Raw genomic sequence first — 25,918 nt, 5'->3', positions numbered from 1 at the left:
CCTGATGTCAGACTCTGACTTACTCATCGTGTTTCACCTCCCAGCGGACGTCACCGATGTCAACGAGCCACTGGCTAACACTGTGAGAACGGCAGGTCACAGCTCATCACTCTTGTAATAATGAAAACAAAAAAATTCTGCCTGTGTTGTTTATCGAGCAGTCACAGAGACAGAGATCAAAGCTGCTCCATAAGAGAGTGACTGATGGAGCGATGAGTTGTAGACAGCATCCTGTAAACTATCGATGATATGAAAAAGAATATATATTAAACAAAGGGGTTGGTTTTTCATGCAGAAGACATCTGTGGTTTTAATCCTCACCCGTGGCCTGTGCTGGAGTAAAGTTTCACTGTGTTTGAACTATCATGCAGATTAATATAATCCCATAAATTAGAGCTCTGATGTGATATTTCTTGAGAGTGAAGGCAGACAGGATTTAGTCGCTGAGGTCAGAGGTGTTTTGCTCTCAGCGCGTCGGTGGCAGTCGTGGTGAAATGTCTCGTGTACGTGCGGCCTTGTGCTCTGCACGGAGCTTCACACGTCACACTTCATTGTATCTTTGCAGCTTCACTGAGATTTTCCAGTTTTTGTTTTGGTAAAAAGAAAAATCTCCTCATTGTTTGAATCGTTGCCTTTTATTTTTCCTGCCTTCCAAACCACAGGTTGATTTTTAAATTGCTGTTTCCCACCGTGTTTTGACAAAGGGTGGTTAGCTGTGTAGTGCGAGGAGGAAGGCAGCCGGTTTGGATTTCTAAGGTTGATACTCAGCTTTCTTCTTCTTGAAGCTGTTGAGGATTTAATGGATTCACACTTAACACGTTTGTATTCAGGGCCTCAAACACACCATTTTCTTTCTCCTGTTTGTTGAGAATGTCAGTAATTGTGTTTCCTTATACTTTTAATTATTTTTCCACCAGATTTTTGTTATGTTTTTTAGAAAAAAAGGAAAATACATAGTTCTTACCTGGCGCTTTTATAAAGCATCTTTTGAGGCTTTTTGTCTTTAATTGATGGCATAGTTGAGAAAGACAGAAAATGGGGAGGCAGTGAGAGGGGGAATGACATGCAGCAAAGGGCCAACATATTCGGGATTCGAACCAGGGCCGGCTGCAGCGAGGACTGTAGCTTCTGTATGCTCAACCCACTGAGCTATACGGCACCCCTTGCATCTATATTTACTGTAAAGTGGAAGAAATGCATGCGTGTGTATGTGCGAATGGATGAATGAATGTATGTATACTGTAGATGATTGATAAGAGTAGAAAAGTGCAGTCCATTTATTTTCAGCAGCTGCTTCACAATAAAAGCCTTTCTTCACTTAAAGGCTTTTACTGTGATGCAAACATCCTAGTATTGAAATAAATGTTTACAGCTGGAGCACATGCCTGCGGCGCGCTAGCTTACCTCTTTAGCGGCTCTTTCTTTGCGTGTGCAGCTCATTAAAGCCAAACAACTTTTCACAACTGTTTCAAAGTGACAACTCCAAGCAGATGACGCTCTGGGAGACGTTGCAGCTTCTAAACCATCTGAAACCTCCATCATATCATATGTCATATCAGGATGGCAGTTCAACATCTGAGCCACATATCGGTTTAACCGGTGTCGTTTTCACGCTGTCCTCACGCAGGCCGTCCCTCCCTGCAGCACAGAAATCAGATCTGACCTTTGGCGGTGTCACAGCAGGTTTGCCAGCCCTGTGGGCCTCAGCCCGTGTCAACACACTGCGACATGACGCACAGCTCGCTCCACAGGAGGTTAAAGGTCACGGCAGGTTGCCAGCATGTTGCCACACAATGTAAATGAAGGGTCACGTTAGCTGTGACGGGCACCGTGGTCATGCTCGACGTGAGTATGAGTCATCGAGAGGTGTCTCCCTCTGTCCCTGCAGCTGGTTCGGCTCCACTCACCTTTAGTCACAGCGCTGATGGATCTCCCTCCTCCACAGCAGCTCCTCCTCCAGCTCCTACTGTAGATCCCAGTGATGTGTTTGTGTTGGGTTTGGTTCAGGTGGTTGTTGCTGTCCATGCAGAGGTCAGGCCAGGGTGCAGATGAGCTCCATCTGCTGAGGAGACTTTATGTAGATTTCATCTGTTGGATTACTTTTCCATATGCAAAAATGTACATCTGCATGGTCCCTGTTAATAACATGTATCAGAGCTGCAACAGTTTCACAGTTATCTGATTGGGGGAAAGTTATTTAGCAACTGTTTCTCTGTCTCATCAGTCTTTCTAGTCGTTTTAAGTCCGGTTGCTTTTCCACTGTTTCGCTAACCCTCCTCCTGGCCTTATGCATTTGTTTTAAACAAAGCCAGCAAGAAAGCAATCCATAGAGTGATAGATAACGTTATATATCATATATGATGTTACAAAGTGTATATTTGTGTAGTCTTTTGTCATAAACAAGAGGGGTTACGGGGCGCGTTTGTGCAGCAGAGACGAGAGCTGGGACACCGGGTCGAAGGCTCTAAACTTAGGATGGTTTTCGGCCAAAAGATGCTACTTGGAAGGAAGTGAGCCTCCTTTCTCACTTTTAACAAGTTAAAAGTAATTTATTTAACCATCACAATTAACTCCAATGCTGTAAAAATGTAGCATAGTTGAGGTAAAATCATAGTTCATAGCATAGTTCCTTTTTATGCGAACATAACATAAGTAGTTTTCAGCTCCTCAAATGGGAGGATTTAATCTTTTCTTTGTCTTGGTTGATACTAATATCTTTGTGTCTGAACACATCCCCTCTGGATGTGGGAAGTTATAACTGGCATTTTTTCATCATGTTCTCTTAAAGCACGTCCACTGACTCCATGTCGATAATTTCGACACTCCTAGGCAATGGTGGTGTGATGAGCTTTGTTTTCCTCTTCCCTGACAGATGATGTTGTTTTCAGCGTCTCATCCAGGGTCTTTGTCTTTTCACCCTCGCAGTCCTCCCCACAGCTGTTGGGTGTAATGTCTTCCATCGATCCAGTTGTCCTCCTCCTCCTGTCGACACTCGCCCCGACTGCCTCGTAATCACGATGTCTGTATAACAGATTATATTCCACATGTGACATATCCAGCTGTTCTCATATGGCAAATCAGCATCAGTGAATGATTACTGGCAGATTCATTTGACAGGAATATGGACTTTTCTAACAAAGGATTTTTGACCCCTGCTGAGGACTGACAGAAAATATTGACGTGACAGTGGCTGCTCACTGGACTTGCTCCCAAATCGTTGCCAGTTCACAGTTAACGCCTCAGCCCGCTGAACCGCAGGACGCCTCTGCTCCAAGTCTCTGGAGTCACTCTGCTCTGTTCCTACAACAAACACGTCTCAGCAGAAATCCCACTGCGTCCGCAGGGCTCGGCCAGCTGGTTTCCAGCTCCTATCTTTTCAGCGTGTTTCATAGCATCCTCCACGTTCTAGCCTCTTATTTGGTGGAAAAACAGAACAGCAGTGAGCAGAGTGTTGGGGCCGGGAATAATTGCAGGCCTGCGAGCGAGCTGGTCGATCGGCGTTGCAGTGACAGCCATGAAACCACAACTGACGTCAGCAGACAAGTGTGACTGTGTTTGTGTGACTGTGTGTGTACTTGTGTTGAATATTGCTGCTAGAATAGTGGACCGAGTGTTATCCCGACATCTCTATGACTCCAGGAATGATCGTCAACTCAGGGACAGATGAACTCTCAACAAAGAAGCTCTGTTCAGGTATCTTCTCGCAGGACTAGACAATAGCGTGGTTGATGGACTTTTTTACGTAATCCAAACAAGGTGTCCACATGCAGCGCTGTCTCACAGGTGAACTCCATCACCTACATAGACCTCAGGGCTCCGCCTACACAGCGGGATGCCATGTAGGGAAAAGCCACAGAGGACAATTCAACAGCTCGAATTTGATTTAGAGATTGCAGCGAAACGACAAGATGTGGGGTCTGTGCGTGTTTGTTTCAAAGATAACGTTACAGCTGCATTTTATACAGAGACATGAAGTATGAGATGGAAAGAATATGCGGAAGAAAACACTCTGACTCGTGCTGTATATTTGGGATTCGATTTGAGAAACAAATTCTGTTGCAAGTATCTGCAGCCAGGTAGCGGCGTCATACAGTAAACACCCAGGATGCCTGATATCATCTAAGAATGTATAAATAAGTAATATATAAATCATCCAGCTTTTTCTCTCCCACTATCAGTTATCTCAGTTCAGGTTATTGATCCAATATCGGTGTGCAAATGTACAGATTTGTTTGTGTATCACTGCATAGTTCAAATACTTTGAGGAGGGGGATTTCTGTTGCCATGCTGGCGTTCTATAGGGACTTATTGAATTTAGCTGAAAACAGAAATGCCGATGAGTTTCAGAAAAAAAAACTGTATTTACATGTAATATGGATCTTGGTCGCATCACGACTGATAACCATTCTGCTCAGTAACACCAGCATCAAGGCTGATATTTTTCTAGTGTATTACTATGTGGGTGCATCCAACATGAAATACATTTGACTTCAATAATTTGTATTTCTTCATCGAGCTCTGTTCAGTAAAGCTCTATCTCCTACAGTAATAATGGTCAAGGATCAGTAGAATTCGAAGGTGTTTATTTAGGGAAATAAAAAGGCAGATAGACTCAAAGAAAACACTCTTCCCCCTTTGTCTCCACCTTGTCGTGTCCCGCTGGTCAGCGATGTGATTGGCTGCTCCTGGGTTGCCCTCGCCTAATTAGAAGAGGAAGTGGCACACTCTTGTCTCACCACCGGACTAAATCACTGTATACCGAAAGGCGCCAATTAGTGCCATATGAACATGATTAGAGGAACTGTGTGTGTGTGTGGGTGTGTGTCCCTGTGTGTGTGTGTGTGTGTGTGTGTGTGTCCTAAACCAGCCTGTCCAGTTGTGCACCAGTGTGATGTAAGGTTGTTCGATTTTCAGGTCGATGTTGGAGCCAAATCTAGATCTCCACTGCTGGGGCTGTAATCACACATTGGCTGTGTGTGTGTGTGTGTGTGTGGTTCTGGTGGTTCTGGCCTAGTGTGCTACCCCTCTAACCAGTTTCTAATGATGTTAATGCTGATCAGTCGCTGTATGGATTTCTCCCCGGCTGGACAGACAGAGCTAATCACTGCACATAGACTCTGCGATCAATAACACCCGTCCGGAGGAGTGAATCAACCTTTGAGGCGCCCTCAGCTCCAAAAAATGTAACCACTTCGCTGCCGCACCAGCTGCTGCATTCATAATTCATAATTTAAAGGGACTATCTGCTAAAACAGGCCTCTGCTGTTATTATAAGTATGTACACGCAGATTACGCTTGATCTGTTCTGCAGCTCCACAGTTCGGCCAGAATATCTGTCAGCAGATAATAAAACCCTACCAGATCCAGCACAACCTCCAAAAAGACAGTAAAAGACAAATCCACCTTAGAAAATAAATCATTGTGAGGTTTTTTTTGTTTTTTTGTAGCTACTATAAAACATTCAGTTATTCAGCAGAAGTTTTGAAACTTGAAATAAAACTGCTGCTAAAACAACACAAATATTATCAATATGATATATGGAAACATGTGAAGAGCGTGTCACTTTTTTTTAATATTGGCTGTTAGAAATTGTCCAATTAATGTTCAGATTTTTCTCTGCTAAGCATCATAATTGTACTACAGCTGTTGTGATATTAGTCAAAGAAAGTAGTATTATAAGTCCAGTTGCTCAGATGAGGTTTTAAAATGCAACATTTTATTTATCTTCACCCTGTAGTTTGTAACTTTTAGCCAGCCTAAATGTATTACATTTTTTCTTGCTTTCTCCCCACTTACTGACAACAATCAAAACAGAGGCCTCATGTTTTCAAAGGCAAGAGTCCTTCCTCCGCCTGTAGGTCAAAGGTCACACAGAAAAATAATAAACACAACAGCTGGCTCGACTGGGTGCAACGCTCTCCTTCCCTGGGCTATATTTAGGGAGACATGAGCTGCTCTGAGATCAGATGTTGATGTTGGACACAGAGCGTTTGCTCTGTTTGGACAGAGATCCACGGTGGCTGGTCAGGTGGATGGAAAGAGCAACTGGCTCCTCGTGAAGGCGGGGCTTAAAGGGTCCAGTGCAGGGCCATTTTTTAATCATTTTTAACAGTGGATTAGTTTTCTAAGAAGAAGTTTGAAGATCATGCAGTGAAAGTGATATCTGACAGGAGTTGGGTCAAATGCAAATGGTGTCTATAGTAACATTTCATGACTCCTACACATTAACAATCATCCACTCTTCGCCTTGTCTTCTTGATATAAAAACTGCAGTTGATACATTCATTTATACCCGACCAAGATATCAGCTGGAATTAACCAACCTCACTAATTTGCTGTGGTTGCATGATAATTCAAACGCATCTGATGTCTTATATAAAACTGCACAGTTCTTCACGGTGCTCTGGAAGGAAATTTCACAACAAACAAGAGAAACAGTGCAAGCGTTAGTGTCACATCACTGCACGTGAAACATGCTGAATCTGTTGTGCACTGCCAATAATATTATCTACAGTCTGCTGTGTCTCACTGTGTCCAACAGTTTCCCTGAAGATTATTTCCTGTATTGTTGTCTGTAGATCATCAGGCAGACTGAACTTAGCTTTGTGTATCTTATTTGTTTATCCACTGAACTTGTGTTTTTCTTTTCTTTTCTATGAATGTAAGTGCTGTGAGATTTAAAATACTAACAAATCCACCTATCAGCATTGAAAACAGTGTTGTTTGATGTGTTTGAATTGATCAGTGTTGTTTGATGTGTTTGAATTGATCAATCAGATCAAAATTTTCCAGCATTACTGTCAGAAGTGTGACTACAGTATGTGAAGCAAAAAAAAAATTTTGGGGGGAAATTAGTAACAACAACAAGAACCAAAACATATCAAACCATTGTTTTTTATTTCATGAACATAAAAAGCAGACCAGCAGCAGATTCAGGATGCAGATTTCTTGCAGTCAGTCAGCAAAGTGAAACCGAAACGAGGCTGCCATCTCCAACAGAACAAAAACTGCAAAAATCCCAAACCTCAGAATCCCCCCTCGACTACTTCTAAAAACACAAAATGAAGGATTTTGATCCTCTGACCAGCAAAGTCACTTGAAATCGCGGGTAGATTGTGACGATGCTGCGTGTGTGAAGCCTAAAAATACCTCGGAGCTTGAGGTGATGTGCAGCATGTGAAAATTCCTCCATCAGGAATAGAAAGTAAGAACAGACCCTTATGTGGCTACAAATAGCTGCCAAAGGGTTCGTTACTAAGATCTGACTTAGTGCACAATTACTGTTTTTTTCTGCCTTAAAACTTCATGAAATACATACAGTAGATAGATTAAAAAAAAAAAAAAGTATCAGTGCGTTAACATTTAAAGAAAGGCTCCTTATTTAAATGTCTCTTTGCCGCAGGGACTGTGTTTATTTCACTTCAGAATTAAACAGAACTTTTCATTTAATTTGCACAAAAACTGTAAAGTTAGAGAAAGGGGAGTTTGAGCCGATCTTCCCTCTCTTGCCTCCATATTCACAGATGTGGTTCTGCATAAATACATCTCTGCTCCTTCTCCTCTCCCACCCTGCTGCCCAGCCTCTCCTCTCAGCGCTGGCATCAAGACATCAACACACACACACACACATATGTTGGTCTTTCCATGATTGTGGGGATACTCGTTGACAAAATGCATTCCCAAACCTAAACCTAATTCTACCCTTAACCTTACAACCAAGTCCTGACCTTCAAACAGCACTTTGAAGTCCTGAAGACCAGCAATTTTACCCACACAACCGTAGAAAGACACACACACACACACACACACACACACACACACACACACACACACACACACACACACACACACACACACACACACACACACACACACACACTGAGAGTGAAAGGAAAGATCTGTTTGGTAGGGTGAGCAGGGGGAAGCTGGTTGTTTTTCTGCAGCTCTCAGATCAGATCTACAATAGGCTTTAGGTGTAAAGCAAACAAACTCCTACTCCCTGAACTCTCTTGTTCACACACACACACACACACACACACACACACACACACACACACACACACACACACACACACACACACACACACACACACACACACACACACACACACACACACAAAAACACATGATGACATTGCCACCAAAGCGTTCCTGCTCGCTGTTGTTTCTCTCCTTCCTTTCGGATCATTTAAAATCATTAGTATATCTAAGCTCTTGACGCATGCTTTCGTTCAGTAGTATACTCTCTCGCTCTCTCTCTCTCTCACACACACACACCCACACACCCACACACACGCATGTGCGCACATATTCATTAAGTGTTCCCTGGCCTGTTTTCCTCCTCCTCTTCCTCCTCTTCCTCCTCCTCCTCACCTCTCGCCTCCTTCCTGGTGTGATGTTTGAGGCCCCTCGGCCAATTCCCACGCTACGAGGAAAGAAAACAGGAGGGAGAATATGTGTGTATGTGTGTGTTGTTTGACTTTTGACCCTGAGCCTGTGTCATCCCCTGTCAAATAACATCTGGCCTTGACGGTTGTTTTATGTATCAATCTCGCACACAGAACAAAAAAAGTTTCTTAAATCCCTGGGCCCGTGGTTCCCATGCCTACAGTACATCACAAGCATGCATGAAACAACAACTGGAACTGATCCCACTTGGCATTTCCCAGCTCAAGCTTACACTAAAATTAGGCTTTATAGATATGATAGAAAGCCCACTCAATTAAATGAGGAAGGCTCTTGGTACGGCCTGATGAAGCCAAAGTTTAAGTGTCATTGGCACTGCCAGTTTTTTTTTTAGATGAAAATATAGTCTGCCGCAGAGGAATTGTTACATTTTAAAACCAAGTAAAAATGTTTCATAAAAACAAAGTTGTTTCCAAATGTTGGTGAACAGTCACCTCAGCAGAAATTGTAACAAAGTATCTTGTTTTGCCTGTCCGCTGTTACGCAAGATCAGGAAATGTAGCAAATCCTCTAGAGCTCAGGAGCTGGGGTTTTCTGGGAGGTTGACGAATAAGATAAAAATCAGCTAATTGTCTCTAAACTGTAACACCCGTTCAATCTGATCACCCAGCTTCCAGGCAAAGTGACTGAGTGATGGTGCAATGGAAACTTTGTTGATCACCGCCGCGCTCTTAAACCGCAGTTCGCTCTACTCTGTTTGGTTTTGAAGAAAAAGGGATTCCTCCTCCCCTTCAGCGTGGTGGTGATGATGAGGTGCAAGTTAAACATCCTGGGAACAAAAGCAGAGTTTAGGATGTGGGTGTTAGGGGGATGTGTGTGAGAAAAGTTTAGTAAAACGGAGTTAAAGAGAGAAAAGGGAGCCGTCATTTACGTCAGAGAAATGCAGAACAATGCTGGAGGCAGGAGACGGACCAAGGTCAACTTGTTATGTATGCTGCAACTGAGCAAGACGTCAGCCAGGCGGCCTGTCTGTGTGTCTGTCTCTTTAGAGGGGGAGTGCCTGTATTACCCAGATGCAGAAGCAGTGGTGTAGCAAGTACTGCCAGCAGTTTTACTGTAGATGTGGTACTAGTAGTATTCGAGGTACTTGATCAGCAGTTATAGAGATGGTTGTAAAAGTCTGGTCTTGGCACTTTTACAGTCTGAATGGTACAAGATTTAACACAGAAAACGTATCTGTTGTTGGTCCAGACATATTACAGAGCGCTCAATAAAAAACTGGAGCTTCAATCTGGAAACATTGGTATCAGCCTGTTCTCCACCAACAGTAGATTTTATAGACTACAGTACTTCCTACGGGTGTGTAAATTTGGACTCTGTCTATTAACTTGATCCTTTATGACATTTTAATATCCTTAACATTTGTTTTACACTATAGATTCTTGTTCCTTCCTGCAGCAGAAATATAATATTTCCTGGGGGAGCTATATTGCTCACTTCCATCCAGAGTAGCCTACTGTAGTATTACTGTATTTTACCAGCAATGAGAGGATATAAAACCTCACAATGAGGGAAGCTCTTCAAGTGCAATAAAAAAAGAAAATAAGTGTGTCTTATTTTACATGCACCAGTCGAACCGAGCGAAAAACTAAAATTTAAACCAAGAAAAGTGAAGATCATTCTGAATACATAATGCATACAAATCTGGTAACACATGTGAGCATTTATCTCAGAGCTGTACTCCAAAGATTTGTTTTACTGTAGATGAGGCTTTGGTCATGGGAATTCCTGGAGAAGTTTTGACATTTTAAAACAAGGGATTGTTTTAATTTTCAACAAATAATTGTCTGCTGAGCGCTTTAGTTCAGGTGTTGCACTTTAATACTTGCTCCAGTAGTGGGAGCTGTCTGCCTACCAGAAGCCTGTTGGTTGCTGCTGCTTGTGAATGGGAGCTAGAGCTGGAGGGAACTGCAGCTGCTGAAAAGCTGAATGATGGTTGTGAGTCTGTAGAGGGCGAACTGTGAATCAGTTAATCAGCACAATAGGACCACGCAGACACCATAAAGTATATCGTTTGTGTTTTTTTGTTTTTAAAAAAATAATTACTATTAGTTTTCCTGCTTTTCTCACGGCTGTTATTGACATTACATCATCATAGTTAAGTTCAGTCATCAGCCATTTAAATCTGATATACTGAGTTGATTAAATACCAGCATTATCCAGTCCAAATATGATGTAATGAAGACACAGTGGTGAGAAGCAATAATACTCGAAGACCTCATTTCAAAGGAGCAATATTATTGTTACAGTATTATCTATACAGTAATGGATCCATGTGACCAGAGAACAGATGTGGGAGATCAGACCAGGAGGTAGAGGGTGTGAAAACGACTGATAAGACGGAGCCATACAAATATAATTTAATTCTCTGTGTGTTTGTCTCTCAAGTATCAGGTTGTCTGGTGTCTTACAGAAAATCTAAGAGTTTAAATTGACGGCAGACCACATGCACTGCTCCCACTTTCATACCCAATCCAGTGCTTTGCTTTGTTGAGACCACATGACCATAGAAGTGCCAAAGTGTCCTTGAGCAACATGCTTGTCGAACACCTTACCTGCATCAACTGAGAGAACGTCCTGCAGTCGGATATTTCTACTTTTGCAGCACTTTTTTTTTTATCACCCTGTCAAAAATTATTCTAAAAACATCCTTCATGCATGCATTCATGAGGAGGGAAGAAATCATCTGCATCCTACCTGAGGGAGGTGGGCAGGGGGAAGGAGGGGGGGGTGGGGGGTGGGGGGTATCTACGTAAGCTCTGTCACTAGTCTCCTAGTTCCCCTCTTTCCTGGCAGGCAGATCTATTTATAGCTCCTGACGTCACTGGTCTCCTCTGATGGAGCCTCGTCACGGCCGGCTACACCGATCCGGGGTGGGGAGTGGGGAGTGGGGGGGGGGGGGGGGGGGGGGTGAAAGAGGGGCTGGGGAGGGGTGTCATCACTGAGGTAAGCCCATGCTGCGGCCCAGCCTCTCTCCCTCTCTCCCTCTCTCTCTCCCTCTCTGCCCTGTCACACCAATCAGGTATGAGATGCTGAGGTGCATCACTGTGCTGGATACAGCCTCCCTGATCACCCCCCACCCCCCCACCCCTCTTCCTTTTCCTCTTCCTCTTCCTCTTCCTCCTCCTCCTCATCCTCTCTCTCTCTCTCTCTCTCTCTCTGTCTCTCTGTGAATCGGCTCTGTTTCATTCAGCATCGATTGCATAATAGCCGTCTTTCATTTATCAGGCACTGCTATTGCTGGAGCGCCCGAAGGCAGGCTCGGCTAAAAATAGACGCAGGCAGCCTTCCCCCTGCTCTGTTTTCTATTGTTATTATGAAAAGGGTGGGTGGGGCGTGGATGACAATAGCGCTAATTAGAAAACACTTGGAAAATAATATTATTTCTGAATTATGTTGCTTTTTTATGAAATATTCATTTATAATCTCAGTCATTTTTTTAGGTTGAAGTAAGGTCAAAGAGAAAGTAAAGCGGCTGTTCAAGCACATGTAGCAGTCTGTCAGTCAGACGCCGTGCTCTCTGACAAAACAGGTCGGTGTGTCCTTGAGCAAGGCACAGCTTCACTGAGGGGAATGTGGATCAAGGTGAGGTTGCAGATTGTTTCCCTGTTGCTGAGCTGTGACTCTGCTGCTGCTGCTGTTGTAAAAAAAAAAAAAAGGAAATCCAGTTTGGTTCAGAAGAAATTTTTGGTTAAAGGGAATTTATTGGGTGATTGTTGGCAAAATCGAACCCTGCAATCCAGATGAGATCCTGCGGACTGACCTCATCCGGATTGGAAGGGTAAACTTTGGGCCAAGTCCGACTGTGATGCCATTGGACTGAATTCAGCCGGTAGAAAAGAAGATTTTTTTCTTAAAACACTCCAGCTTTTATTTTGTTTATACAAATGAAATTTAATTTGAACACCAAAAGGCTCCTGTACATGATGTACTTTAGAGGGAACTAGTTCAGTAATGTGTTGGGGGGGTGATGATGGGAGTGGCCGTGGAGGAGGGGGTGGGGGGGGGGGCAGCTCGACTGACGTAACATGCATGCAGTCATTGCTGACGTCACACAGAGATAGTGGAAGAAAAGAGTGTGTGTTTGACTGGAAAAAGCAAACGTAAAAACAAGGTCACCTGTTTAAAGAGAGGCTCAGGGTTGTGGTAGACGATTTGAATCAGACATTTTTTTTATTCTGCTACCAAGTTAAAGACGTTTTGGGAGTCTCTTATGACGTTTTATACCGAGCTGTGTCATGATGAATATTTTTATACACACTGTTCATGTTTGCCTTGTGTCTCTCTTGTTGCTGACGTCACCATTATTATGTCGTTGAAGCTCTTTGAGGTATTATTTAGACTTCAGTGCGCACTGTACTTTCAGTCCCATTCATTCATTCATTCATTCATTCATTCAGAAGAGGCTTCATCACAGCTTCTCGTAGATTGTCTTATCTCAGCTTTCTCCTCTCTGGTGTCGCCGCATGTTCGCTGTCAGCCGCTGCAGGAGAAACACCGTGTTACATCAAAGATTATTCAGGCTCGGGACGCCCTGCTGATTCTTACAGCATCTTTGTGTGGGACACCTTCTGTGTGCCGATAACCTAAGTTATGCTGTGCTTGCTATGATGAACCTCCTTAAAGCAATTCATGAAAAGGAAATTTTACAGTGTGACGTTATTTATCTGTAGTGCTTGTTTTTCTTCAATCTTTTTTTTTTTTTTTTTTACCTGTCAGATTCTCCCTATAGTATATGGCACATTTCTAATGTTATCTAAAAGTAGTTGTATAGCAGAAGTAACAGCATTAAGTGTGTGCGTGTCTGTGTGTAAGTGTCTGTAGGGTAATTTAGTGACACGAAATGGCACTTGAGATAAAATGAGCAGGTGAACGTGACAGAGACTGTGAAAGGAGGATTCATGTGTTTCTTCTTCTCTCCCCCTCTCTCTGCAGTTTTGATGTGGAGAATGGCCTCTCGGTGGGTCGCAGTCCACTGGACTCTCAGACGAGCCCAAGTTCTGGTCTGGTACTTCAGGGCAACTTCCCCCACAGTCAGCGCCGCGAGTCTTTCCTCTACCGCTCCGACTCAGACTTCGATCTTTCGCCCAAAACCATGTCCCGCAACTCGTCCACTGCCAGCGACCTGTAAGTATTTCAGAGACTTTGTCTGTGTTATTTTACCACCAATAAACCACCCAACCAGCATCTGATTTGTGTTGTGTTGGAGAGAAGATAAGGAAGACAATAAAGTGCAGTAGTAGGTCATTTGTTCAATCATCAATCATCAAACCTTTACAGTGGAAGATAATACTTCATAATAATTGAGTTAATGCATTTTTAATGCAATTTCTTATTAAAAAAGTGTGATTTAAAAAAAAAAAAAATAGATTGAGGGTCTTTTGTTGACGTATTTTGTATTTCACTCCTTCGTTTGATCCGGATATACAGATTGTATCATTACTGCTGCCGTAGAGTTACTGTGGAAACAGTATGTATGTAAATCTGCCCAGGTCCTGGTTACATGTAGCCTACTGTACGGCTTCTGGCTTTTAAGAGGCTTTTGGTAGCAGAGATTGTGTTTGTCAGTGTGAACAGAACAATAAGATCCAGTTGGGACATCCAACTAAAGCCAGACATACAGTCGAAGTAGTTTTTCTTCCAGTTTCTGTTTGTGCAGCTAAAGGTTTTTCTGTGCAGCTAGCAGTGTCTTTGAAGCCAGAGTGTAAATGGGGCCTCGGCCACCAATAGCTGTCCCTCCTTTGTTTTGAAGGGAGGATGGATTGAAGCATTGGGAAGTCAATTGGCTACCTCGGTGAGAAAAAGTGTGAAGACTGCTGTGACTTTCTGTCTATCTCTTTGCACTGTGCCATGTTGTCATGACTCAAACCCACCACTTCTCCAACCCCCACCCCTACCACCACCCGCACACCCCCCTCACTTTTTTCCCAAAAGGGCCACTCAACTTCAAAAGTGTCACCACTGCAGAGTTTATTCCCGGCAAGCATTTGACATAGGTGATCTGGTGTCACATACTCTACATTTGAAATGAACCCAAAGGCAAATCATTTTTCAATTTGATAATAAGTCACCGTAAAAAAACACAAAAATACTTGGGCCTTGAGTTCAACAGTGAAGGACGCTACAGTCCTGGGGTTTCAGGTTTCAGTGCAGGCAGGTGTTGTAATGTTATTCTGTGTCAAAATGTTTGCTAGACAGTGATGTAAAGTGTGACGACACTGTACCTTTTAACTGGCGGCACGGATTTGCTCTGAAATCTGAATGGTTACAAGGTGCATGTCGTGACCCCGAAGCTTTCAGAGAGGAAACTGGCTTCCCCAGCAGCACCCCAATGCATGGACACTGCTCCTCACCTGCACCTGGTTTACTTCTGTAAGACTTGGAGGCTTTTAGCAAGAGCAAAATTGAATCTGCATTAAGTGGTTTTTGACCTTCAGAGTGAAACAGGCCACACAGAATCATTAGGTTAGAGATCAGCAAATATACTCAAATTATACTATATAGCATCTTATTGGAGACAAGTAGCCACACAGGGATTTAATATTTACAAGCAATTAGACCAATATTAGTCTTTAGCTGCTATTTGCTATAATAGAGTTTCACCAGTTGCTGTTTTACCTCACTTGACGTTGGACAGCTAACCTATACTCTCACACTCATGAGGCCAGAGAATCTGAATTATCATTGTATATCTCTTAATGCAGGTTTATTTAGCTTGTTTAAGCCTCCAAGAAGTATAAATAACTAAAATATCTCCTCTCCTCTCCCTACACCCCTCAGATATTTGAGACCAGCCAGTCTCTCAAAGCCGAATTCCTATCAGTCCTCATTGAGATCCTAATGACAACAAACATGTTTGTTGTCATTGTTAATTTGTCTGCATTTTGATATTTTGTGGTATTTCCTGTGCCATGTCTGTCCCTTCTCACTAGATTGTTTATCTGTGGTTTTTGTAGGCATGGAGAAGACATGATAGTGACTCCGTTTGCACAGGTCAGTAGCATTTAAACATGTTTTTCAATGCAAGACAGGAGATTTCTTAAATTTAGGGGGCATTTTTTTTATCAAATCTGTCAAAAATCCAGTGATTTAATGATGTTCTATTCAACAAGCGACAATCCTTTAGTTAATCCTGTTTCTAAAATTAATTGATTTAAAATATGACAAATATAATGATAACTGCTCATCAGTTTTTTGTATTTTATTGTTTATTTTACAGGAACAGAACACAATTTAATATAATTGAAGCAGAGTTAGCTGACAGTTTATTTGCTTCTGTTGTCCCTTGGCATTTAGACAAAGAATACATGACAGCAAGTGCGTTATCTAAAACGACACAATGTACAAGGAGTCCACTTGTATGGACAAGAAAAGATTCAAACTCCAAAATAATAATAAAAAAAACAACAACTTCACAGTCAACACTGCATTTCCTCTGGTCCTCAGCAATACACTCGCCAAGTTTGAAGTCAATTGGAAGAGCAATTCCTGAGAAAACCCAAGGACAGAAAGTTGTAGGATCACAACGGACACAGACCTGCTCTCACATCCAGTGTTTCTTGTTGTTCTAGGTTCTCGCCAGTCTCCGGACTGTGAGGAGTAACTTTGCTGCTCTGACACATCTGCAGGACCGTGTGGGAAACAAGTAAGAGCAACAAGACGGAAGAGTGGATGAGTAACTGGCTGTTTTGTTCTTGTCATTTTCACTAACACCTCATCTGCTCCCTGTTGCAGGCGGCCGTCAAGCAGCAACCAGCCGTCCATATGTAAGCCCTCACTTACAGGTCAGTGTTTACACCGTCCTATGATGTGACATGTGGGGATGAAAGCGTTTGTCTTCATAGCCCTCTTTTTCAGTTTTTCATCACAAATGATGTATAAAGAACAGAAAATATGATGACAACATAATAAACTCAGGCTGCTCATCTGTGACCTACGTTTGTGTGACCCTTAACCTTTCAGAGGAGCCTTACCAGAAGCTGGCAGTGGAGACACTGGAAGAGTTGGACTGGTGTTTGGACCAGCTGGAGACGCTGCAGACGAGACACTCTGTCAGTGAGATGGCATCCAATAAGGTGAGGACTGCACCTTTTACACAGAAATCCTGCCGCCTATAAGAACGCCCTTCATTATGCTTGTCTACACTGAATCAAACAAAGCCGGCACATCGCTGCTGCACCCGTGTGTGACTTTAAAATCAGTGCTCTGGATTCAGAGGTGAAGCGTGACGTGCAACACAACAGAGTCCCTTTACACACCTTTTATCCAGCGCACCCCAGTGCATCTCAATGCAACAATTGTAGCGTTTATACAAAAGAGCGAGTTAAAATCGTCCTTCTAGCACTGGAACATTTTCAGCATATACACTCATATAAAGCTCCCAAAACCCCAATTCACACAGAAATCCGTGCACAGATGACCTCACATATGTCAACGTGGGAGCTATAGACACAACAAGCTTTAATATATAAGGATAGGATAGTCTTAATGTTTCTGTGGGGAAGATTTCGACCGATGTCACGTGGTTCAGGATGTGCTTTTATAGTTCCCATCCCATTCGTGTGAGATCAGCACTGAAAAACTGAGAAAACATCAAATATAGATGAGGTATGAGGGGGGAAATCCATCTCCAGCTGCAGTGTGTGTGTGTGATCACGGCTATGAACGAACACTCAGGTTCATGAATGGCATCTCCCTCCTCTGAAAGAGTTAATCAGCATCGCCTCGCTTCACTCCCTCCTGCTTCTCTCCTCCGTCTGGCTGCTACACTCAAACCTCCTCCATCTCCCCGTCAGCCAATCACATCGCTCTCCTCCACCCAGCCCCTGAAGCCAGATGAATCTGATTGGACAGAGATAGGAGAGAGGGGGGGGGGGAAACGGCGAGTAGAGCTGAGGGGAGGGGGGTCTTTCTCACAGCCTCTCCTCTCCCTGTTTCCCTCCTTATATTTCTCATTGACACTGTGTGACAGTATTTGGATGAGCGACTGCAGTCACACCCGTTCTTCCCCCAAACGAGAGACCACATCCCCAGCCTCACCCTGCCCTATCCCTCCCCTCTGACCCCCACCCACCCAACCAATCCACCTACCCACCCTCCATCCCCTCACCTCCAGGACAGCACATGGGACTGAGGGGAACTTCTATTTCTCTTTCAATGATCAAACCGTCCCCACTGAGGTCGGAGGAGAACCAAGCGAGGAGGTCACAGCCGGCAAACTTGTCAGCTTGTTTCTTTGGATTTTACCGACCTCTTGACATCAACATGCGGGGGCTACCATGCCTGCGTCGGCGCTCTGGGTATGTCTGTGCCAGAGACTCAGACAGGTGAGCGACACGGAGCTCTGCTGGCTCGCCTTGTTTACTTTGGGATCTATTGATCAGCGGTGCAGGCTTTGCTTTGGCCGAATGCTGAGACAGCCCAGTCTGTCTGTCGGTCTGTCGGATCTGAGTCAGGAGGACTGGATCTACAAACACAATGTTGAAAACGTGTGTTTGTTTGTGTATGTCTGTGTGTAGCCTATACGAGAGTGTTTGTATGAGCAATAAAGGGGGAAAAAAGGGGGCAGGGATGTGCATGTTAGAGGGAGTAGCTGTACGGAGCTTACAGTATATCGTAAAACAGATTCTTAAAATCTGTGGCTTTGTTTGCAGAACCAGCACTATGCTGCATGTTATTTGTACATATTTGTGTGTGTGTGTGTGTGTGTGTGTGTGTGTGTGTGTGTGTGTGTGTGTGTGTGTGTGTGTGTGTGTGTGTGTGTGTGTGTGTGTGTGTGTGTGTGTGTGTGTGTGTGTGTGTGTGTGTGTGTGTGTGTTGAAATAAGCCAGAGGAAAAAGCATCATAAAGTGAGCTGCTGTGTTTAGAAACCACACGGTCAAGTCACATTTTGGTACTTATAGCTACAGGATCATGTTTCCTGTCAGCATCTGTGTGTGTGTGTGTGTGTGTGTTTGTGTGTGGAACCACTGCAGCATCACTCCCTCTCTCACCCAAATCCCCTCCCTCCTCCTCCTCCTCCTCCTCCTCCTCCTCCTCCTCCTCCTCCCTCATCCACCACGTGCCAGAGCTGTTACATAATCGGTGTGGAAGCTACCGCTGCGTTAAAAAGTCAGGGGGGGAAACACTGAGCAGATTTTTTTTTTTTTTTTTTTTGTCAACGAAAGTTTTACAGCATGAATGAAACGCTGGTGTTTCCAGCTGCAGCAGAGCAAAGTCATTCTGACGACGCAGTTAGATAGTTGAACTTGTCTTTTTTTGGATTTTAGAAAACATGAAGAAGTGAATATGAAAATAGTAGATATAGACAGTAATAAACGTGCTGTAAATTGACAGCAAATTATTGAACTTAAATCTGCAACAGGGTCCCAAAGTGTAATTTTCAAACCACACCGAAAGTGATGGAGCATCTTGTGTTATATTTATAAAGTCATCTCAGTTTGTTCCTGTAAAATAAATAAATAAAATCTGAATAATACACAGTAAAACATGTAATTATTGTTTCCACTTGTGTGAACACGCTCCTTTTTGTAAACACACTGATCTTTGATTTATTTGAACTCTAATTCATGTCTTACATGTTCTCATTTACATGTGCATCATACTTCAATAAAACATGAATTTAAATGAATGACATAATCAAATCAAGATCGGACATATCAGAATTAATTATGTTAATTATAACATGGAGGTCAATGATAGATGCACATAAAGGCGACTGCTTACAGCTGATGTCCACTTTGTGAATGCAGATAGTAGAAAAAATATGAATGAATGGTTCATCCTCTTCCACAGTGGAAAAGAGGAAGGAGGCACTCGACTATTATGGGAGATGTGGTCTCATGGTCGTTTGTCCTCCATGATCTCACACTAATTCACCTTGTCACTGCGGCATGTTAATGTAATGTAACTCATTGGTCTTTGTGTGTCGTCACAGTTTAAGAGGATGCTGAACCGTGAGCTGACGCAGCTGTCGGAGACGAGCCGCTCAGGGAACCAGGTGTCAGAGTTCATTGCCAGCACCTTCTTAGGTGAGTGTTTAACACCTGCTATGAACAAGAAGCAGGTTTAAAAGTTCCCTGAAAGCCTCAGCATTAATGAATCCAGTGTTTTGATGGGAACAAACGCTCCAGTTTACCAGAAACATCTAAAACAGCGCTGCAGTGAATCCTCCTTTCCCGTGTTGTCATGTTCTGTTTTTGTTTTAACACGGTGTAAATTGATCTTTATGGTAATTTTAGTGTTTTTTAGTTAGTTTTGTTTTCCATCTGAACTCAAATATTTCTAATATTTAGTCGACGGGATGGACAACACGATATGATAAAAATGACCTTGTGTAAATTTTTATTTTGTATATCCTAAACCTCTGAGTGATCTCTGTGTCTGTCTGTGGTGCTGCCCAAATCTTCTTATTTGTATAACTGCAAGGAACGTTTTTTTTTTTTTAGAGAGGGCAGGAAACAACAGAGCAGAGGAAAAGGGAGAGGGAAGGAAGAAGGAGTTTTAAAAGTAAACCAAGAAGGAGAGAAAGACAAAAGGATTTAGATGGAAGTAAAGAACAAAGAGACATAAAGGATATTTGAAAACAGGAGGAGTTAAGTTACCAAATACAAAAAGGTTGTTTTTTTTAAAGAAAGGAAGTGAAAGATTTCTAAAGAAACATACTAAGGAGATGTGTTTTACTGTTTTGAAGGAAAGGAATAAGGGAAGGAAGTCTGTAAGGAAGGTAGAAAATATAAGAAGGAGTGTTTATTTCTAAAAGAGAGGAAGGTGTGTGTTGATGGATGCAGACTGAGAGGGTGAGGATTTGTCCTTCCCCTAAAAGAGAAGGAGCTGCGGCGACAGACAGCATTCCCGGACACACTGTGTGGCGTTGTCGTAGCAACAGGGTGCAATATTATAAGACGGCGTGTTGCATCAATAGGAGGCTCAGTCTTCAACAGCCGCTGCCGGGCAAGGATGGAGGTCCGGCCGCCGAGTGACGATGGAGCTGTCAGTCAGATGCCGCTCTGATATGAGCGCCTCGGCATCGAGCCCGGCTGCTTTCGGGAAATGAACGCCGTGGTTTTGGGTGTGAGGAAGAGGAGGCACAGTGAGAGAGGTGAGAGAGGCCAGACAGCGCCTCGTGTGACGCTGCCACTCAGGTCGCTCTGCATCCTTACGCTGGCAGGTGTTAGTGTGTGGCCTCAGATGTTGGATATTGTTGGAGGAATTGTTCTCACTGTGCTAATGAATAGATGTGGATGGGAAACACTGAGGAGGAGGATGTTGTGGACACGGGGTGAAGCAGGATGTGTGTGATGCCTAAAATGGGATTATCGTTTCCTTGGTTTGCACAAAAAAAAAAAAAAAAAAATGAATGAGTCATTTTCAACACAACTGTTGTCTGCTGGGACGGCACCTTTTGTGTCAGCAAAATCATGTGGAGATTACATCGGCACTGTACTGTTCGTGGAAATGGATTACACGCTATCACTGTGGGGTTTAAAAACATCCTCCAACCTAGAAATGTTTTCAAACCTACATTTGGAAGAACGTGACATGTGCTTCGTCAGCGAGCTCCAAACCAACAGGTTTTACCCATCATGCTTAACTTTCTAGTGCTGGTATTCAGTGTTTCAGGGGTTAATTCCTACCAGAGTGCAGCTATACACAGCAAATATATATACTGTATATACCTATATACATTCCTGTTGTCAGTGATCATCCAATAGAGTATGATGTATTGTTTTATTTGGCAGTTAGATTTGATCTCATATAAAACCATCAAAAACCCACATTAGACACAGCAATGTGTCGAAACACTGGAAACTAGATGTCTGACTAATTTCATGTTTCTTTGTAATATTTCAAAATCTGTATGTGAGACCATCTCTGTTTAGCAAGGTGACACAAACAGTGCTGCTTCAAATGATGCTGACAGAGAGGGATGAGAGTGTTTAAAGCTTATTTCAGTGCTTAGAAGAAGACAGGTCTCATGTTATGGGACACAAGTTGGATGTCTTGTCAGTACTTCTCAGAGTTGGTATTTGTTTTATTTGTATTTAAGTTTATAGTCATGTAGTGGTGGCAGTAACTGTAGTAACACTGGACCAGCCCATGTCACTGTTAGTGACAGTCATTGTACTGTCTAGATTTTGGTGCATTGTCATCATTCACCACTGATAGTTGTAGTTTATCAGCAGCAGTATTAATGAAGTATCAGTAGTAGGAGGTGTAGTATTAGTGGTAGAATCTAGTGTTGACATAATATGGACAAATTATTGGTGGGAAAAAGGTGTGCATGGAAATGGACATGTTTACTGAACAGTAAAATGTTGGTTGATTGAGGAGGTTTTATGCTTTATGTTTTCGCTATGCATGTATGTTTATATGTATTGATTGAATTGTTTGTTTCAAATATTGTAATCAATTGGCCGCCCCTGAATAATTAAAGGTGAACAGCACAACTACAACTACAGTAGCATCTTAACAGAAACTTTGGACTACATGACTTCTGTATACAGTAGTAACAACAGGTTGTAACCGAGTCTCAAAGAAAAGTTACAAAACAAAGGTTAAACACATCAAATCAAGCAAAATCTGCCCCATTAAATACACGTGAAGACTGAAATCCTTTTCATAGCGTTTCAGTCATCATCTGTTGTCAGTGATCTACAGCTATAGACGTATTGAACCACATATTATGAACTGGCTTTAACTGTGTGTGATGATGTGTGTTTGATCATGTCACAGAGAAACAGCATGACGTGGAGATCCTGTCTCCACCTCCTAAGGAGAAGGAGAAGAAGAAGAGGCCGATGTCCCAGATCAGCGGTGTTAAGAAGGTCACACAGAGCCCCAGCTTAGCACCCACCTGCATCCCCCGCTTCGGAGTCAGCACGCCACACGAGAGTTTGCTCGCCAAGGTGGGTTCATATACATACACACTCACCCACACAGACACTCACCCACACAGACAAATACAGAGAAAACATAATGTCTCACAGATGTTTGTATTTTTACTTCTCCAGGAGATCGAAGACATTAATCGTTGGGGTCTGGATATTTTCAAGATAGCAGAATTTTCCGGGAACCGCCCTCTGACGGTGATCATGTACTCCGTCTTCCAGGTAGGAGGATCCCTCAACAGCTTCAATAGTGTAAAGGGTGTTGTGCTTTTTTTCTGTGACCAAACTAATGCACCTATCAAATGGTTTAAGAGATACCGTAATTTAAAGATTTTTAAGGATAAACAGCATAAGGACAAAATTAACAAACTCTTGCGGCAAACATAGGCAACTTTTCATAAGAGAAAGTTTGGAAAATCTTTTCAAATAATAGTTGTTTGATGAGTTCTTCTTCTTCTTGACTGTTTCTCTTCGTCTACCCAGGAGAGAGACCTTCTGAAAACCTTTAAAATCCCGACTGACACCTTCATCACCTTCATGATGACCCTGGAGGACCACTACCACGCCGATGTAGCTTATCACAACAACATCCACGCAGCCGACGTGGTGCAGTCCACCCATGTCCTCCTGTCCACGCCTGCTCTAGAGGTGAGCTCAGACAGTTTCCTTTATATGGGTTTTACGATGTAGTTTCTTATCAGGCTCTGCACCAGACGTCCAAACCCTGACTTTTGCTCTCTTTTTTTTGTCCCTTGTCCAACTCAGGCGGTGTTCACAGATCTGGAGATCATGGCTGCTCTGTTTGCTAGTGCCATCCATGACGTCGATCACCCAGGAGTCACTAACCAGTTCCTAATAAATACCAGTAGGTTCTGCTTCTTTCTCTGTCCAGGGTGTTTGGGATGAATGCATTATTTTAGACATTTTGAAATAAATTTTAATGTATTGTAATGAGCCTTTGATTATGTCAGAGATACTTCCGGGCCAACACATAATAGTAATTTAATACTCTGAAGCATAGTCTAAAACAGTGTGGCACATTTTTTGTAAAACTTTCAGACCCTTTAAAACACTGTAAAACACTTTGACTCACAGTTTCCTTAGTAATAAGCAGTTATCATTACTTATGCATGTAGCTCTCTCTTTATTTCAGCAGGAAACAGTCAGTGTTAGCAGGTAATCCTGTTGTACTATTTATGGGCTGTGGTTTTGCACAATATAGCAAATGAGCTAGTTTAGACAGGACGTACCACAAGCACTGACTCAGATACTCCCATAACTAGAACTATGTTTGAGGTGTCCTTCACATCTTTCACGTCTCATCCTCCATCTCTGCAGGTTCAGAGTTGGCGTTAATGTATAACGACGCCTCGGTGCTGGAGAACCACCACCTGGCTGTGGGCTTCAAACTGCTCCAAGAGGAGAACTGTGACATCTTCCAAAACCTCAGCAAGAAGCTGAGAGACTCCCTCCGCAAGATGGTGATCGACATGGTGAGACTGGCACACTTTTAACATGACACCTCGCACTGTGGCTGAACTGTCGCTTAGTGTATACTGTTGTTCTCATGGTATTAGATTTAGTTTGTGGTTCAGCAAAGTCTGTGGACAGTACAAATAAATGCTGACAGAACAGTTCAATGTATCTGGTAACAGGCTGCTTTGAAAAGGCTGCTGGCAAAACATCATCATGCAGTTGCAGACTGTTACAACTGATGGTCAGTTATGGCTTCCCATCTTTTTCATCTGCAACTGTCTATGTCGTATTAGTATACTGTATGAGCACATACTGTACTTTATGGGCTGGCAGCAACAGGCAGAATTTGATGTTGGATGAATTTAATTCAGGTCAACATCCTCTATCTTAGGAGTTTAAATGTTAAACCTGAGGACAGAGATCCTGTGCCTTACTAACAATAAGTGCCTTAATCAGACTGAAGAAATAAGAAGAATCATGAAAACATCTCATCTCGCTAGGAAGAGTGGCTCGAGTTGTGTTGTGACTCTGCCTGTGTGGTTGTCGTCCTGTCGTCCAGGTGCTGGCCACAGACATGTCCAAACACATGAACTTCTTGGCGGACATGAAGACAATGGTGGAAACCAAGAAGGTGACGAGTCTGGGAGTCCTGCTGCTTGACAACTACTCCGACCGCATTCAGGTGAGAGCGCCCTCTGCTGACGATGAACACAGGAACACACACAGAAATCGATGCAGTCAGTTAGTCGTTAATACATCGTGGCTCCTTATATGTGGATAGTGCATTGTTTGCAGTATGATACACAGACACTGTCTCTTTATAATTCCTACATTCATCTGTAACAAAAACAGTCAGCAATGACGTTTCCACACTAACCTCCATGTTTCCTTCATACGCAACAACCTGAACAGCTGCTAGTGTGACAGTGCTGCTGCCTGCTGGACACACAGTGGTTACTGCATCTGTGGGACAGTTTGTTATTGTTTTGGAAGTAGCAGAGAGATGTCAGGTCCAGAGGGGATATTTATTATCATCAATTGACCAGAGTGTTATTTACCTTTTCAGCTTAGAGCATCAGTTCATGCAAAAACAGTTCATTTCCATGGATCCATTATTTTTGTGCTTGGTAGCATTTTATTTGACATTTGTCAGTCAATTACAAGTTTAATTCTAAATGATCTTCTGAGAGGTTTCTTGGAAAGAACCATAACATGTACTGTATGTCTAATTACACATAAAACAATCAGAGGTCAGTCTTTATGTAAATTCTGAGGTTGCACAATCTTACATGTGCAAAATTTGAAATGTGTCTGCAAACAAACAAAAAATCATGAAACTAGACAGAATAAATAAGGACTAAAGTTTCTGATAAGAGATCGGTGAGTTACAATTTTGCATTGAGGAATTGCTCCTTCTTTAAAATTTCAGGGAAATTTTAAGATAAAGCATGAACAAGGTTAAATATATACAATTTAAAATCATCATACTTTACTGGCACAAAAAATCTTCAAACTCCAAAATTGCTGCAGTTTTTCCAGTTAGTTTGAAATGAAAACAGCTGAGCTTTACACAGTAAGTCCGCACTGTCTCACCCCCACCATTATAACAATGTGAAGCCCCTGAACTAAGCACATCACTGAAAGAATCACCAGTAGGGTCTTACTGAGTCTTGCTGAGTCTTACTGAGTCTGTGTCTGCTCCAGGTTCTGCAGAACATGGTCCACTGCGCTGACCTGAGCAACCCGACCAAACCGCTGGAGCTGTACCGGCAGTGGACGGACCGCATCATGGTGGAGTTCTTCACTCAGGGAGACCGAGAGCGGGACAAGGGCATGGAGATCAGTCCCATGTGTGACAAACACAACGCCTCCATAGAGAAGAGTCAGGTAAACAGCCACAGACACACACACACACACACACACACACACACACACACACACACACACACACACACACACACACACACACACACACACACACACACACACACAAAGACGTGAAGGAAAGGGACGTGCAACTGTCTTTATTTTCTCTTCTCTTGTCTTGAGTTGCCTGTTCATTAGAGTCATTATTCTTTTTTCTGAGC

At 42.9% G+C, this 25,918-nt stretch overlaps 1 protein-coding gene across 2 annotated transcripts in view; it reads left to right on the top strand.

The window, feature by feature from the left end:
* Positions 1–25,918, top strand: part of LOC310984822 (3',5'-cyclic-AMP phosphodiesterase 4C-like) — a 33,660-nt gene that overhangs the window by 3,771 nt on the left and 3,971 nt on the right. The window contains exons 2-15 of one of the 2 annotated variants that reach the window (XM_083970147.1): positions 13,402–13,593; positions 14,219–14,260; positions 15,423–15,459; positions 16,038–16,111; positions 16,201–16,250; positions 16,429–16,541; positions 19,403–19,496; positions 22,201–22,373; positions 22,479–22,577; positions 22,839–23,003; positions 23,121–23,220; positions 23,694–23,848; positions 24,391–24,513; positions 25,536–25,718. In XM_083970147.1, coding sequence (XP_083826273.1) covers positions 13,402–13,593; positions 14,219–14,260; positions 15,423–15,459; positions 16,038–16,111; positions 16,201–16,250; positions 16,429–16,541; positions 19,403–19,496; positions 22,201–22,373; positions 22,479–22,577; positions 22,839–23,003; positions 23,121–23,220; positions 23,694–23,848; positions 24,391–24,513; positions 25,536–25,718 — 1,600 coding nt within the window. The remainder of the gene's footprint in view (positions 1–13,401; positions 13,594–14,218; positions 14,261–15,422; positions 15,460–16,037; positions 16,112–16,200; positions 16,251–16,428; positions 16,542–19,402; positions 19,497–22,200; positions 22,374–22,478; positions 22,578–22,838; positions 23,004–23,120; positions 23,221–23,693; positions 23,849–24,390; positions 24,514–25,535; positions 25,719–25,918) is intronic. The other variant, XM_083970148.1, reaches the window with a different exon arrangement.

Source organism: Trachurus trachurus, assembly GCF_905171665.1.
Source record: "Trachurus trachurus genome assembly, chromosome: 4".
Classification (NCBI taxonomy): domain Eukaryota; kingdom Metazoa; phylum Chordata; class Actinopteri; order Carangiformes; family Carangidae; genus Trachurus; species Trachurus trachurus.
The sequence above is the reverse complement of the archived record's forward strand: the minus strand, read 5'-3'. Positions and strand labels throughout refer to the sequence as shown.